Source organism: Arvicanthis niloticus, chromosome 1 (genome assembly GCF_011762505.2).
Source record: "Arvicanthis niloticus isolate mArvNil1 chromosome 1, mArvNil1.pat.X, whole genome shotgun sequence".
NCBI classification, from domain to species: domain Eukaryota; kingdom Metazoa; phylum Chordata; class Mammalia; order Rodentia; family Muridae; genus Arvicanthis; species Arvicanthis niloticus.
In genome coordinates, this window is record NC_047658.1 from 2,470,044 (window position 1) to 2,484,108 (window position 14,065).

Sequence of the window (14,065 nt, forward strand, 5' to 3'; positions counted from 1 at the left end):
TCTAGAACAGTGGAGATCCAGGGCCCGGAGTCAGAGCCAGATGGCCTTCCTGGGACCTCCCCCTACCCACTAGTTGTATGACCTTGATCAAGTCAAGCCAGCACTGTACCTCAGGTTTTATGTGTAATAAAATAAGGGACCCTAGAATGGGATTATTCAAATTACTCATTACTTGTCAAGTGTTCTTGTTTGTTTGTTTGTTTGTTTAAGAGACAGGCACACTATGTAGCTATGTAGCCTAGGTTGGCCCACAAACATTCCTGCCTATGCTTCCCGAGTGCTGAGACCACAGGTGTGGGCTACTAGGTGCAACAGCTAGGGCCACTTCTACGGTCATTACCTCACCTCAAAGCGCCCCAAGTATATAGCCCCGTGCTCAAGTTGGGACCCAGGCCCCTAGCCTCAGTTCCCTGTCCACAGGTCTTTTCCTTAGACTATGTCAGGTCAACCCCACAGTCCAGCCCTCTCTATGTTCCCATGCCTTCCCCCCACCCAACGACCTATCCCTCATCGCGTGCGTCCTCCTGTGTCTCCACGCGTCCCACGTCTGATGGTGGTACTTTTCCACGTTGGACACCAGCCGGCTGTCCCTGGGGTGGGGGGTCACACCTGCCCACGCCAGGCGAGGCCAGGCAAGCTGGTGGCCACCAGAAACCCCGACAGATGGCCCCACCCTCCCCTGAGGACCCTACAACAACACCCCGCCTCTCAGGCCACCTGAGGTCCCCAGTGGGGCAGCCTGAGGCCCAAGCCTGGGGACAGGAAGCCCCAGGCCTGGCTGCCCTGAAAGCCTCTTTCAACCCGGGCCTCCTCCCGCCGCCACCGACTCCTCCTGCGGAATAATATTTGGGCTGTTGGCCCGGGGAGGCGGGGGCCAGATCCGGAGGCCGCCGGGGAGAAGCCAGAAACCGCAGGGCTTCCTGCCTAGGGCCGGCGACCCCCAGGCCCGGGGGAGGGCCGGGGCCCGGGGAGACTGAGGGCCTTTCTCTCGGCCCCAGTTGTTTTTTCCAGGAACCGAGAGGAATTCCCCAGGACAGCCAGCCTGGTGGGACGGCTGACAACTGGGAGCCAGCAAGGCAGGGGGCGGGGGTGACACGCGGCCCGGGCAAGGCAGGACTGCGACAGAAATAGAGGGACCCGCCTGCCAGGCGGCAGGTAGAGGCGGAAACTCTGAACCGGGAGAGGGAGGCCAGAGAAGAGAGCCAAGGAGGGGCCAGAGTGTGGGTGACTAGAAAGACTGACAGAGTGGTCCTAGCTCGGTAGGTAAGTGACTGCCTAGAATTTTCCAGTCGCTGGGTTCCAGCCCCAGCACTGAATGCACCAGAATAAATCAGTATAGACCATGTGTACACCCCTGTAATCCTCCCACGGAGAAAGCAAAGGCAGGGGGATTGCCGTGAGTTTGAGCACCCCAGAGTATGAGACCCTCTTTCAAAAATAAGTAAATAAAATAAAAAAAAATCTCCTTTCTCTCTCTCTCTCTCTCTCTCTCTCTCTCTCTCTCTCTCTCTCTCTCTCACACACACACACACACACACACACACACACCTTCAAGTCTTGCATTCTTTTCCTTTCATCCCCCAAATTGATAGCCTATAGTTTCTGTAGCCTTAGAGCTCCAGGTGTGGGGTGTGTGTGTGTGTGTGTGTGTGTGTGTGTGTGTATGTGTGTCCGAAAGGGGTGAGGGGCAATGGCCTTGGTCACTGCAAAGCCACCTCCCCCTGGCTGCTCTGGCCCCACTACTGCGGGGGCTGCTATCTATGAACAAACTGTCCTTGGGGTCAGGGACAACAAAGAACCAAAGGTCACATTGCTGCTTTTTCCCCCCAGCCCTTCCCCCACAGAGGCCACCAGCTCCCTGGGATAGGAAGACAGGCACAGAGGAACACACATTTAGGTGTTTGGGCCTCACAGGGTCCACTGGAAAAAAAAAAGACACTGAGACGGAGATGATGCCCTTTTAATGGTCAAACACAGACAATATCCCAAGCCCCAGACAAGAACTTGACCTCAGTAGGAACTCCATACACCCACACTAGCCCTTTCTCACGGACAGGATGGCGATGGGCTTCAGAGAAAAGTCGCAGGGTCTGCTCACCTCTACCCCTCACCCAACCCCCACCAAGGAGATGGTGACAACAGGCCTGTAGTGACCATCTTGGTGCATAACAGCATGCCAGGATGTCACCTTGCCAATACGGTGACCTTTTGTGCATCCAGAATGTCAAAAAAGACACCGTGTGGTATGGTGGCCAACTTGGCATCTACTGTACCAAGAAGTCTGGCAAAAAAAAAAAAAAAAAAAAGAAAGAAAAAAGAAAAAAGGTGATCCCAGAATACAATGGGTCAAAGAAGATGTGGCTGACACGGTGTGACTGTCACACACTCAAAAGGTCAATCAAGATGTCCATCACAGCATCCAAAGGGCCAAACAATGGGTCATCCAACATCGAAACCATCGGGCACACCGTGAGTCAATCACCCGATGGCTTCAGTTAATATGGCAGCTTTCACAGTACACCAGTCTAACTGCCTTCACAATATGTCCAACACGGCCACTTATGCAACACTCCCAAATGCATCTGACTTCACAATACCCCCACCCTAGGTCCACCAAAGAGTCCATGGCAGTTACCACAGTAGCCAATGGGTCATATCACAGTAATAGGCCAAATAAGATGTTAATTAACCGGACAAGCAAAGTGTAACCACAAAGATCAGAGCCCAAGAACCTGGCGTCTTTACAGCTAACCCCCATCACCGAGTTCCCAATTGCCCTGCTAGGACGCATTAAGTAGAGATCGGGAATAGAGGCTCTGGTAGTAGACCCCAGGCTCCCCACTCTCAGCCGCGTAGCCCCCAAACCCCACATCCAGTTTGGAAGGTGTTGACGTCTGTTCTGACATCAGGTTGTTGATAGAGAAAGGGTGGTTGAAGTTGTACGGTGCATCCAACTTCAGTTCCCCTGGGAGCTCCAGGCCAGTGAAATAGGGTGTGGACGAAGAAGGTGAGGCACAGTCCAGACCTCCCACATCTTCCCCACTCTGGGCCTCGGGCTCAGATGGCGTAGGCTGGGGCTGAGCTGGGGAAGTGACTGCAGAGGCAACTGTAGTGGTGACAGAGGTGGCTGACCCCACGGTACCATTCCTGCTGGCGGATGTGGCGCTGTTTCCTTTCTTTGCCTTCTCCTCCAGCTTGAACCGCTTCTGACGGCGGAGATAGCAGCCATTCTCAAACATGTTCCCGGAACTGGGATGCAAGGCCCAGTAGGAGCCTTTGCCTGGCTTGTCTGGGGAGCGTGCCACCTTGACGAAGCAGTCATTGAAGGACAGCGAGTGCCGGATGGAGTTCTGCCAACGTTGCTGGTTCTCCCGGTAGTACGGGAAGAGGTCCATGATCCATTGGTAGATTTCACTCAGGGTCAGCATCTTGCCTGGCGCCTGCTGGATAGCCATGGTGATGAGAGAGATGTAGGAATATGGTGGTTTGGCGTGGGCCAGTGGCCGCCGGTACCCCTTTGCCATCTCCTTTCCATGTACCAGTCCAGGCCCTGGGGCTCCATAGCCCGAAGCATTGCCTCCGGTGCCGCCACCAGCGCTCAAGCTTGGGAAGGTGGGCCCCAGGGGCGCGGTGGGGGCTGGGGGTGCTAGGGGTCCTGTAGGCAGTGGGGAGGCCTGAAGCCCTCCGGGAGGGTAGGGAGAGCTGAGAGGGTTCAAGGTCATGTAGGAGTTGAGAGGGGCCATGGTGGGTACAGGATTCACTGGAGAATACACCTGGAGGGAGAGCGACATAGATAGATCAGTGCGTTCACACTCTACTGCTCAGCAAAGGAGCTCTCGAATTCAGTCCTACCTATGTTTTTAGAGATAGCGGCATCTAGTCCAAGCTAGCCTCAAACTCACTATGTAATGGAAGGCTGTCTTTGAATTCCTAATCTGTCTCCCTCTTCCAGCGGCTGGGTATACAGGTGTGGGCTGGCACGCCCACCTCAGCGACCTGTTTAACCTTTTCCTGTCCATCATTATGTCTCTCCAGAGGTAGCTACTTCCCCAAGTCCTGTCCCCTGCTTGCACTCTTGGGCTCTGTCCCCTCCCATACCTTCAAGGTCATGTTTGAACACTGTTTTCAAATTGTAGATGGTCTAAGATACCTTAGGGTATCTTAGACTCTCTGAAACCTTTTTAGGGTATCGATCAGGCTAATGACATTTCTTCTTTCTTTAATTCCTTTTTTTTTTTTTTTTTTTTTTTTTTGCCTTTTTGTATTTTCAAGACAGATAGGGTCTCACCATGTAGACCAGACTGGTCTCAAACTCTGTCTGCTTCTGCCTCCTGAATGCTGGAATTAAAGGCTGTGCTACCAGTGTCCAGCAAGGACATTTTTGAAATCCCACTTAAGTATCAGTTATCCCAGGTCTGGTGGTACAGACCTATACTCCCAGCTAGGTGGGAGGCTAATGATCAGATGTTTCAAGGCCAGCCCGGGTCTCAAAAACTTTTAGAACAGCCTGGGATAGTGTCACAAAATAATAAAAAGAAGGGCTAGGGAGGTGGCTCAGTGGTAGAGCCCCTGCCTAGACTCCCCCAGTGAGGGGCTGGGGGCGTGGCTCAGTGGTAGAGCCCCTGCCTAGAATCCCCCAGTGAGGGGCTGGGGGCGTGGCTCAGTGGTAGAGCCCCTGCCTAGACTCCCCCAGTGAGGGGCTGGGGGCGTGGCTCAGTGGTAGACTGCTTACCTAGCATACAGGAAGGCTCTGATTCACTCTCCAGTAAATCAAAAGAGAAAGACTTTCATCAACCTTTTGTACCCTCTTTCTTATGCGAGTACTACAAGTTTTTCATTGATCTGCAACATCTGCTATTGCAATAGACCAAAGGTCTACCACCTGCTCATGTCCTGCCTGCTGTGTGGCCAAAGTGGAAGACCGTGCCCTCTTCCCATTAAGCTCTATTTGTTTGTGTTTGAGACAAAGCCTCACTGTGTAGCTCAGGCTGCTCTCAAACTCTCTATGCCCTTTAAACGGCTTCTGAAACCCCTTAGTTACACTAGTAAATGAGTGCTACTTTAAATTAGGGGCCAGCAAATGACTCAGTGGGTCAAGGCACTTGGCGCCAAGCCTAACAACACAAGTTCGATCCTCAAGCCCCCACCTGGTGGAAGGAGACACCTGGCTCTGGACAGTTGTCCTCTGCTGGCCGCATAAGTGCAATAAATAATAAGCTTTAAACTACATGGATGCATTTTTAAACTTCAAGATTTACTTTTTGAATACAATAATTATCAATAGACATATCCCAAATCAAAAAGGAACTGGGGCAGGGTTGGCAGCATGGGACTGTAGTCCCAAAAATGAGCAAGGAGAGGCAGGGGGCTACCCAGCAAGACTCTACCTCAAGAAAAAACAAACAAACAAACAAACAAAACCCCCAAAACAACAACCCAAAACAACAAAACAAACAACAAAACAAAAAACAAACAAAATGCCAAAAAACAACATGAAATTGTTTGGGGTCTGTAATATTTTTTTCTTTTTGGGGGTGGGTGTTGTTTTTTCAGACAGGGTTTCTCTGTGTAGCCCTGGCTGTCCTGGAACTCACTCTGTAGACCAGGCTGGCCTCGAACTCAGAAATCCGCCTGCCTCTGCCTCCCAAGTGCTGGGATTAAAGGCGTGCGCCACCACCGCCCGGTGCTCAGCTTCTTAATACATTTTTAATAGTGTAAAGAGTTTGAGGGCTGGACAGATGGCTCAGCACTTAAGAGCAACCACTGGTCTTCCCAAGGACAAGAGTTTAGTTCCCAGCACCCACACTGGGCACATTACAACTGCCTATAATTCTAGTCCCAAGGGATGTGACACCACTGATCTGTCGAGCACCTGCCTGGATATGTGCATAATCACACTCATATGCATAATTCGAAATAACTTTTAAAACATAATAATGGCTTTAAGATGCTTCTTTGCTTGGCATAGTGGTGCCTGGCTAGAACCCTGACATTCAGAAGGCTGACACAGGCATTCAAGGCCAGCCTGGTCTACATACTAACTTCCAGACTAACCAAGGCTACATACTGAAACACTGCCTTTAAAAAGAAGAGAAAAGGCCAGGCAGTGGTGGTGCACGCCTTTCATCCTAGCACTCAGGAGGCAGAGGCAAAAGGACCTCTGAGGTTGTGGTTAGCCTGGTCTACAGAGCTAGTTCCAGGATAGCCAGGGCTATACAGAAACCCTGTCTAAACAAAAACAACAAAAATAAAATAAAAAGTTTCTGAGCACAATAAAAATTGAGAAATCAATTATTTGATTTGAAAATAATCAAGAAATCAATCAAAATTAGCCAAATCAGCTAAAAAGCCATGATTTATGTAACAAACTCAATGGTTTTCCTTGCTGTTCTTTTTAGATGTATCTTATACATATTATTGTTTTGCCTGCATGCATGTGTATACACCTTGTGAGTGCCTGGTGGCCAAGGAGGCCAGAAGAGGGCGCCAGATCTGTTTTCCTGCAAGTTGCTTAGGATCTCTAATTGTGTTTATGAGGGATACGCCCCTCCCCCACAAATACTCAAGCACACACATGCATACAAACCCATTCACAAATGTGCACATGCACACACAGAGGAACATACACATATACGCACACATAGAAGCATATGCAGACACACTTTCGCTCTTATAAATAAATGAAACAAAATTTAAAGACCTTAAAAAACATTTACAGATGTGCCCTATTTTCACATTCCACAGGTACTGTCTCTAATCCTTACCAACCTATGTGTGTGCTGTTATTACTGTTTTGTGTGTGATACTGTTTTGTAGTTGATGCTGAGACTTGAATCCCAGAATCACACATACTAGGCAGGGGCTCTACCACTGAGCCACGCCCCCAGCCCCTCACTGGGGGATTCTAGGCAGGGGCTCTACCACTGAGCCACGCCCCCAGCCCCTCACTGGGGGATTCTAGGCAGGGGCTCTACCACTGAGCCACGCCCCCAGCCCCTCACTGGGGGATTCTAGGCAGGGGCTCTACCACTGAGCCACGCCCCCAGCCCCTCACTGGGGGACTCTAGGCAGGGGCTCTACCACTGAGCCACGCCCCCAGCCCCTCACTGGGGGATTCTAGGCAGGGGCTCTACCACTGAGCCACGCCCCCAGCCCCTCACTGGGGGATTCTAGGCAGGGGCTCTACCACTGAGCCACGCCCCCAGCCCCTCACTGGGGGATTCTAGGCAGGGGCTCTACCACTGAGCCACGCCCCCAGCCCCTCACTGGGGGATTCTAGGCAGGGGCTCTACCACTGAGCCACGCCCCCAGCCCCTCACTGGGGGATTCTAGGCAGGGGCTCTACCACTGAGCCACGCCCCCAGCCCCTCACTGGGGGACTCTAGGCAGGGGCTCTACCACTGAGCCACGCCCCCAGCCCCTCACTGGGGGATTCTAGGCAGGGGCTCTACCACTGAGCCACGCCCCCAGCCCCTCACTGGGGGATTCTAGGCAGGGGCTCTACCACTGAGCCACGCCCCCAGCCCCTCACTGGGGGATTCTAGGCAGGGGCTCTACCACTGAGCCACGCCCCCAGGCCCTCACTGGGGGATTCTAGGCAGGGGCTCTACCACTGAGCCACGCCCCCAGCCCCTCACTGGGGGATTCTAGGCAGGGGCTCTACCACTGAGCCACGCCCCCAGGCCCTCACTGGGGGATTCTAGGCAGGGGCTCTACCACTGAGCCACACCCCTAGCCTCTCACTGGGGGATTCTAGACAGGGGCTCTACCACTGAGCCACGCCCCCAGCCCCTCACTGGAGGATTCTAGGCAGGGGCTCTACCACTGAGCCACGCCCCCAGCCCCTCACTGGGGGATTCTAGGCAGGGGCTCTACCACTGAGCCACGCCCCCAGCCCCTCACTGGGGGTTTCTAGGCAGGGGCTCTACCACTGAGCCACGCCCCCAGCCCCTCACTGGGGGATTCTAGGCAGGGGCTCTACCACTGAGCCACGCCCCCAGCCCCTCACTGGGGGATTCTAGGCAGGGGCTCTACCACTGAGCCACGCCCCCAGCCCCTCACTGGGGGATTCTAGGCAGGGGCTCTACCACTGAGCCACGCCCCCAGCCCCTCACTGGGGGATTCTAGGCAGGGGCTCTACCACTGAGCCACGCCCCCAGGCCCTCACTGGGGGATTCTAGGCAGGGGCTCTACCACTGAGCCACGCCCCCAGGCCCTCACTGGGGGATTCTAGGCAGGGGCTCTACCACTGAGCCACACCCCTAGCCTCTCACTGGGGGATTCTAGACAGGGGCTCTACCACTGAGCCACGCCCCCAGCCCCTCACTGGAGGATTCTAGGCAGGGGCTCTACCACTGAGCCACGCCCCCAGCCCCTCACTGGGGGATTCTAGGCAGGGGCTCTACCACTGAGCCACGCCCCCAGCCCCTCACTGGGGGATTCTAGGCAGGGGCTCTACCACTGAGCCACGCCCCCAGCCCCTCACTGGGGGATTCTAGGCAGGGGCTCTACAACTACTATCCCTTGTTTGAGAGGTGTTATGATACCCATTTTACAGCTGGGTCAGCTAAGGTCCTAAGAAGTTGTCAGGGGGAGAGGAAGGATTTTGGTAGTCTAGCCCTACCAGTGTGCTGGACCACGCTATGAAAACTGTGCCCAAGGCAGCCAGATGTGTCCACCCGTGTAGAGCTTACTGTCTAGAAGGGAGTCAGTAATCTCGAGGATAATGGAAAACACTAAGCATATCACATGGTTCTCTTTCTAGATCTACCTGCCCTGTCTACCCACTGTTCTCCCTCCTCCCTGCCCCCCACCCCCGTGGGGTCTCAGGGCATTGAAGGAGACCTTAGACTTGGTGGTGACTGATTGGAAAGCACTTAATTTCTGGTTTTCTGCCACTGGGAGCATTAGCTGGACTCGAGGTCCAGAGAACAAAGGAACCTGCCAGAACAGCTTAGGGAGTCACAGACAGGTAACCTTCATCAGCCTCTCCAGGTGGCTCATTTCTCCTTCTCTTTGACAAGAGTGTTGTGCAGCCCAGGCTAGCCTTGAGCTAACATAGGATAACCTCCAACTCAGGATTTCTGCCACTACCTCCGAAGAGCAGAGATTACAAGCATGGGCCAGCACAGTTGGTTTCTACCACGCTGGGGATGGAAGCCAGGGCTGCCTGCATGCCAAGCAAGTGTTTTACGGAGTGCTCCAGCCTACGCCCCAGATAGCTTTTTTTTTTTTTTTCATTATATGTAAGTTATCTGTATGTGGATATCTGCAAGTGACCGTGGGTGCTGGGGAGCCCTCAAAAGGGCTTCAGACCTTCTGGATGGGGAGTTACAGGCAGTTGTGAACTGCCCAACGTGGATGCTGGGTCTCGAACTTAAGTCCCCTGCAAGAGCAGCATGCTACTCTTAACTCCTGAGCATGCCTGCTCTCTCTCCTTCCCTCTCCCTAGCAGCCACAGGAAGCTCCTTCTAGCAGACAAGGATGGCCTGCCCTCCTGCCCCCACCTCTCAGTGCGGACTTTACCTGTGTTGCCACCACACATGGCTCCCGTAAGCGGTTTTGTGTTTGTTCTCTCATGGTCTTCCTCCCTCTTCTCCCTCCCTCCTTCTGACAGGATCTTGCTCTACTGCCCTGGCTGCCTTCTACTGTGTGGCAATTCTCCTGCCTCCCCCTCCCTAGTGCTGGGATTAAAGGTGTTTACCACCACCCCTGGCTCTCCCACTGGCCGGCCGCCTGTATCAGGAACCCTAACTCTAACCCTCCCCTCCCCACACCTACCTCCCCAGCCATCTCTCCCCTCGCCCACCTAATGCTTGCTTGTTACTCACCGCCCCCCTTCGCCTCAGTCTCCCCTCCTTGGCATTCTCTTCCTCCCTTCCCCCACTCCCCTTGTTTGCAGCACAGCTCGGTAATTCTTTGTATTGCCATCTCTCCAGGAGCACGGTTCCTACGCTCCTCGGTGCTCTGGCCTTCTCACCCTGGTAGGCTTTTTTGCCCCTCCTTTTCCAAGAGTAAAGTGTTGGCCTCAGGGGATCCACAGTCTCTTAATCCCTTGGCACCTCACTCCACTTCTCCAACCTTAGGACACCAGGGCTTTCCTTTTCTGGCTCCCCACCCACCCGGAAGTCCTTCTTGAGGTCTGACCTCAAGCACTCCAGCTGCTCTCATCCACCCTAGGCTTTCCCACGCCCCACGGCTGAGATGAACCCCTGATGTCCGGGTCTGAACCGGATCTCCCCTCTCCCCTCCCTCAGGGTGCGGCTGAGAGTGGGGGGAATCCCTCAGTGGACCTGCCTCCCCACCTGGGAGGCTGGAATTTCTCCCTTTTGTTTCCTTATTATTTCTGGAGAAGCGTGTGCTTGTGAGCAGAGAGAGGAAGCCTGGTGACCTTCCAGTTCCAGAACCAACCTGTGGGCCTCAGCACACTGCAAGGCGCTCTACTGCCCTTCTCTGCAGTGGGGGGCGGGGTGCAGAGGGGCGCCGTCGGGCAGCTGATGTGTAAAAAAGCCTATGGTCCCATGGGGTTACTCCCAGGATGCTCACTTTCCAAGAGCCAGCTAGCCAGAGTAAGACACAAGGTATCAGCCTTGCCCCACACCAACAGAAGCTATTACTGGACAAGAAAATGGTTTTTTGTTGTTGTTGTTGTTGTTGTTTTGGGTTTTTTTTTTTTTTTTTTTTTTTTGTGGGGCGGTCTTGTCCATTCTTAGTCCCAGAGGAATGCAGCCCACCCATTGTTCTCAAGAGCAAGGGGAGAGGCGGGCTCCCCTGCTGAGAGCAGGTGCTGAAGGTGAAGCGGTGCCCGTGGGAGTCGGGCACCTTCAGACTTCAGCTCCAAACCTTTGCATTCTTTCCTTGTGTAGACACTTCCAAAATTACATCTAAGCTTGCCCTCGTCTAACTCCCCCTCCCACAAGGTCTCATTCTGTAGGTGTAGCTGATCTTAAAAGTTGTCATCCTCCTGCCTCAGCTTCCCAATGCTAGATTTACAGGCATGCAGAACCACAACTGGCCTGTCAATTTCTGTCAGTCTCTACATTCACTCTCTCAACTGGGGCGTCTGGGAGCATTCACACACTACCCCCAAATTTTAGTCTTTCCTCCCTAGATCCCTCAACTAACTTTTTCAGATGTGTCCCCAGAAGGACCAACTTGTAGCTGACGCTCTTAAATCCAATGCTCAAACCCCTAATTACCTGAGAAGCTCCACGTACTACCCTGGCCTCTGCCTTTCCTACTAAGTCACCAACACCTCCAGCCCCCTCCCTTTCCACCTCTCCACACTCCCAATTCCTTCCCGGTCAGCTCTGCGTCCCCAGATCCAGGACAGGCCCCTCCCAGGCACCTCGCCAACTCCAAGCCCGGCTACCCCTAGGGATCCAGGAGTCCAACCCCACGACTTGGAAATACAGACCCTGGCCACCTCCCTCAACCGCTAGAGCTTGACTCGTTGGAGGGCCCAGCCATTCCAACATCTCACCCCCACCTTAAGTCGCCTATGTTAGGAACCTGTGGGTCCAGGACCTCTGGCCTTTCTCCCCACCATCACAATATGGATTACAGGGTGAGGTAGACATGAAGAAGGACTTTCTGTTTGTTGGGGTGAAGGAATTAATGTAAGTCTAGCATGACTAGATGGTGTCCAATCTGAAGAGAGACCCTGCTGAGGGTCTGGGTAAGGATGACTGACTCCTACCACACAGATGTGGAGCCCTGTGTCTTTTGATCTTCCAAGGCTGACGTCATCTGAGGCCTCATCTACCCAAGCCACCTGCTACATTAGATTCCTCAAAAGGACCCCCGACCACCCTATTTCTGCCCCCCACCTTAGCTCCTCTGCTGATCTTTATCCCTGAACCCAATTCTGACCCTAATCGCCCAAAGTCCCCCACCTCCGCTTTCAACCCTGAACCCACAGGTCCGAACCCACAGACTTTTCCTTACTGCGGACTCCCCATCCCTCTTAGTCCCTGTATTTCTCCTGTCTCCTATGGAACTCACTTCTTCAGGTCCCGCAGCTCTATCGCGCTACCCCAGAGCTCCGGTTCCCACCTCCAATTTGTTCATTTGAGTCAGGGTCTCAACACCTTTCAAGTGTAACCTCGAGGTTTCATTGCTCACATGTTCTTCCGTTGGAAGCAAGCCATCGGACGGATGTGCTGTCCAAATCGTTCTCCCAAGCCTTGTCCCGCCCGGTCCCCGACTCCCACACCTAGAGTCTGTGTGCTCAGGTCTGTGGCTCCCACCTGGGCTCACACCGCAGGCCCTGCGTGCACTAAAGCACGCAGCCCCACACCTGCCCCCCATTTCCCGCTCCGCCATCCCCGAGGACACACCTCGCCCGCCTCCGGGTAGTAGCTCCACTCGGCCAGGTCATGAGCCTCCATCTTCACTGAGCCCAGCATCCCCCGGGCCTGCGCCCCCACACGCCCAGGCTGCGGCCCCCCTCGGGGAACCGAGCGCTTCGGTCTCTCTACAGGCACTAGCCCGGAGTTCCGACCTGAGGCATACAGCCCTGGAGTCCCGCTGGCCCAGGCGCCTTGGGAGGCAGCCACTTTTTATAGCCGGGACACCCCCTCCCTAGCCCGCCCCGGGCTCCCCTCCCGCCTCCCCGAAGGCGGCGCGCTTGGATTGGGGCGCCCCCTGCGGGATAGCAAGAAGAGAGACCTCAGGCACCGGGAGCCTCGGTCCTGGCACCTAGAAGTAAGCGATGGATGAATGGGGTTCTACAAGAGGTGGGGTGGAGAGGCACAACCTGTTGACTCCAAAAGTCCTAGAGCCACAACGCGGGAGCTTGAGAATCTTTCTGCCTCGAGGTGTTTCATCATCTCCACCTAAGAGATGGAAACTCCAGAGCCCCGCATGTCCTCCACGAAAGAAAGGAGGCTAACAGCGCTCAGGACTCCACAAGTCCTATACAACAACGTAAGTACCCAGCAGAGATTCTTGAAACCACATTCTCATTGGACAGACAGGAAGACTGAGGCTTATGACGACTGCAAATGTTGCAGACTCCGTACGGGGTCAGGGTCAGCGGTGGAAAGGCTCGGGTCTTCTGCTAGACCCCCATTGAGGCACCAGATCTCTTCCAAGACCCAGAAGCTCCACTCACAGCACTCTCCACTCTAACGTCAGCCAGCCGTCTAGGGAGATGGACTCCGGACCGCTGGGAACTCCATTTCCCAGAAGCCTCTGTTCCCATTTCCGTCCGGCGCCTGCGCAGGGCGGACTACATTTCCCAGAAGGCATGGCGCTCGAAGGCCGGAAATGGCGGCCGCCCCGGTGGACGCCCGGGGAGGGCGGGCGGCTGCGGACGCGGCACGCCTTAGGGGCGGGGACGGGCCGCGGTGCCGGACTCCATTTCCCGGCGGCCCTACTAGTGCAGCGCCTGCGCTGTGTCACGGCGGCGGGCGGAAGATGGCGGCGGCAGCGTCTGTGGAGAGGCGCTGCTGAGGGGGCGCGAGGGGGACGGAGGCCGGAGCCGCGGTGAGCGGGTGGCGGCATGAGGTCCTGGGGTGAGGGGAGGAGGGGCGCTGACAAGACCGGGGCGCGAGCGGTGGGGAGAGCCTCGGTGAGGGCCGGGAGCAGCGGGGTCGCGGGCCCCTGCTTCCTTCCCATACTGCCCAGGACCCTCCCTTGGCTTCCCAGTCCCCCGGGGCCAAAGTTCCAAGGTGGGCCCGCAGACCTCCTCGACCTCCAGTCTGCGTCCTGCCTCATCCCCAGCTCAGCACACAGCTGCAACTGGCCCTTCGCGTCCCCAGACTGCCCATGTGCCTTCCCACCTCGGGGCCTTTGCACCGGTTGTTCCTCCCCAGTGCCCCCGCCCTCGAAACGTGTTGTTATCCCTCGGCCTAACTCCCTTTTCATCCTTGGGGTTGGGGGGCTCGGCACCCCACGTCACTTCCCCTGCGAAGCCTCTGTTTCCCTCCCTCCTTCCCCGAATCTGCCTGCTGAAGGCTCTCATAGACTCGTGCCTTTCCTTCTCATCACGTGTGGTCGAGCTTATTATTAGGGTTTTATTTGTGTGCTGTCTGAGGCTGTCCCTGACCCTGAGCTCTGTATA

The 14,065-nt window shown here is 55.0% G+C and overlaps 2 protein-coding genes across 4 annotated transcripts in view; one reads left to right on the plus strand and one right to left on the minus strand.

The window, feature by feature from the left end:
* Positions 1-1,942: 1,942 nt before the first annotated feature.
* Foxa3 (forkhead box A3) lies at positions 1,943-12,556 on the minus strand. Its single transcript, XM_034486969.2, has 2 exons — positions 12,339-12,556; positions 1,943-3,773 (listed from the first exon to the last, which is right to left on the minus strand). The coding sequence occupies exons 1-2, from the start codon at positions 12,405-12,407 to the stop codon at positions 2,781-2,783; spliced, it is 1,062 nt and encodes a 353-aa protein (XP_034342860.1). The 5' UTR covers positions 12,408-12,556; the 3' UTR covers positions 1,943-2,780.
* Positions 12,557-13,248: 692 nt separating this feature from the next.
* The window catches only part of Sympk (symplekin scaffold protein), a 30,110-nt gene continuing 29,293 nt past the window's right edge, over positions 13,249-14,065 (plus strand). Inside the window, exon 1 of one of the 3 annotated variants that reach the window (XM_034501553.1) lies at positions 13,249-13,488. In XM_034501553.1, coding sequence (XP_034357444.1) covers positions 13,250-13,488 — 239 coding nt within the window. In that variant the 5' untranslated portion in view covers position 13,249. The remainder of the gene's footprint in view (positions 13,489-14,065) is intronic. The other 2 variants (XM_034501544.1, XM_076928556.1) reach the window with 2 other exon arrangements.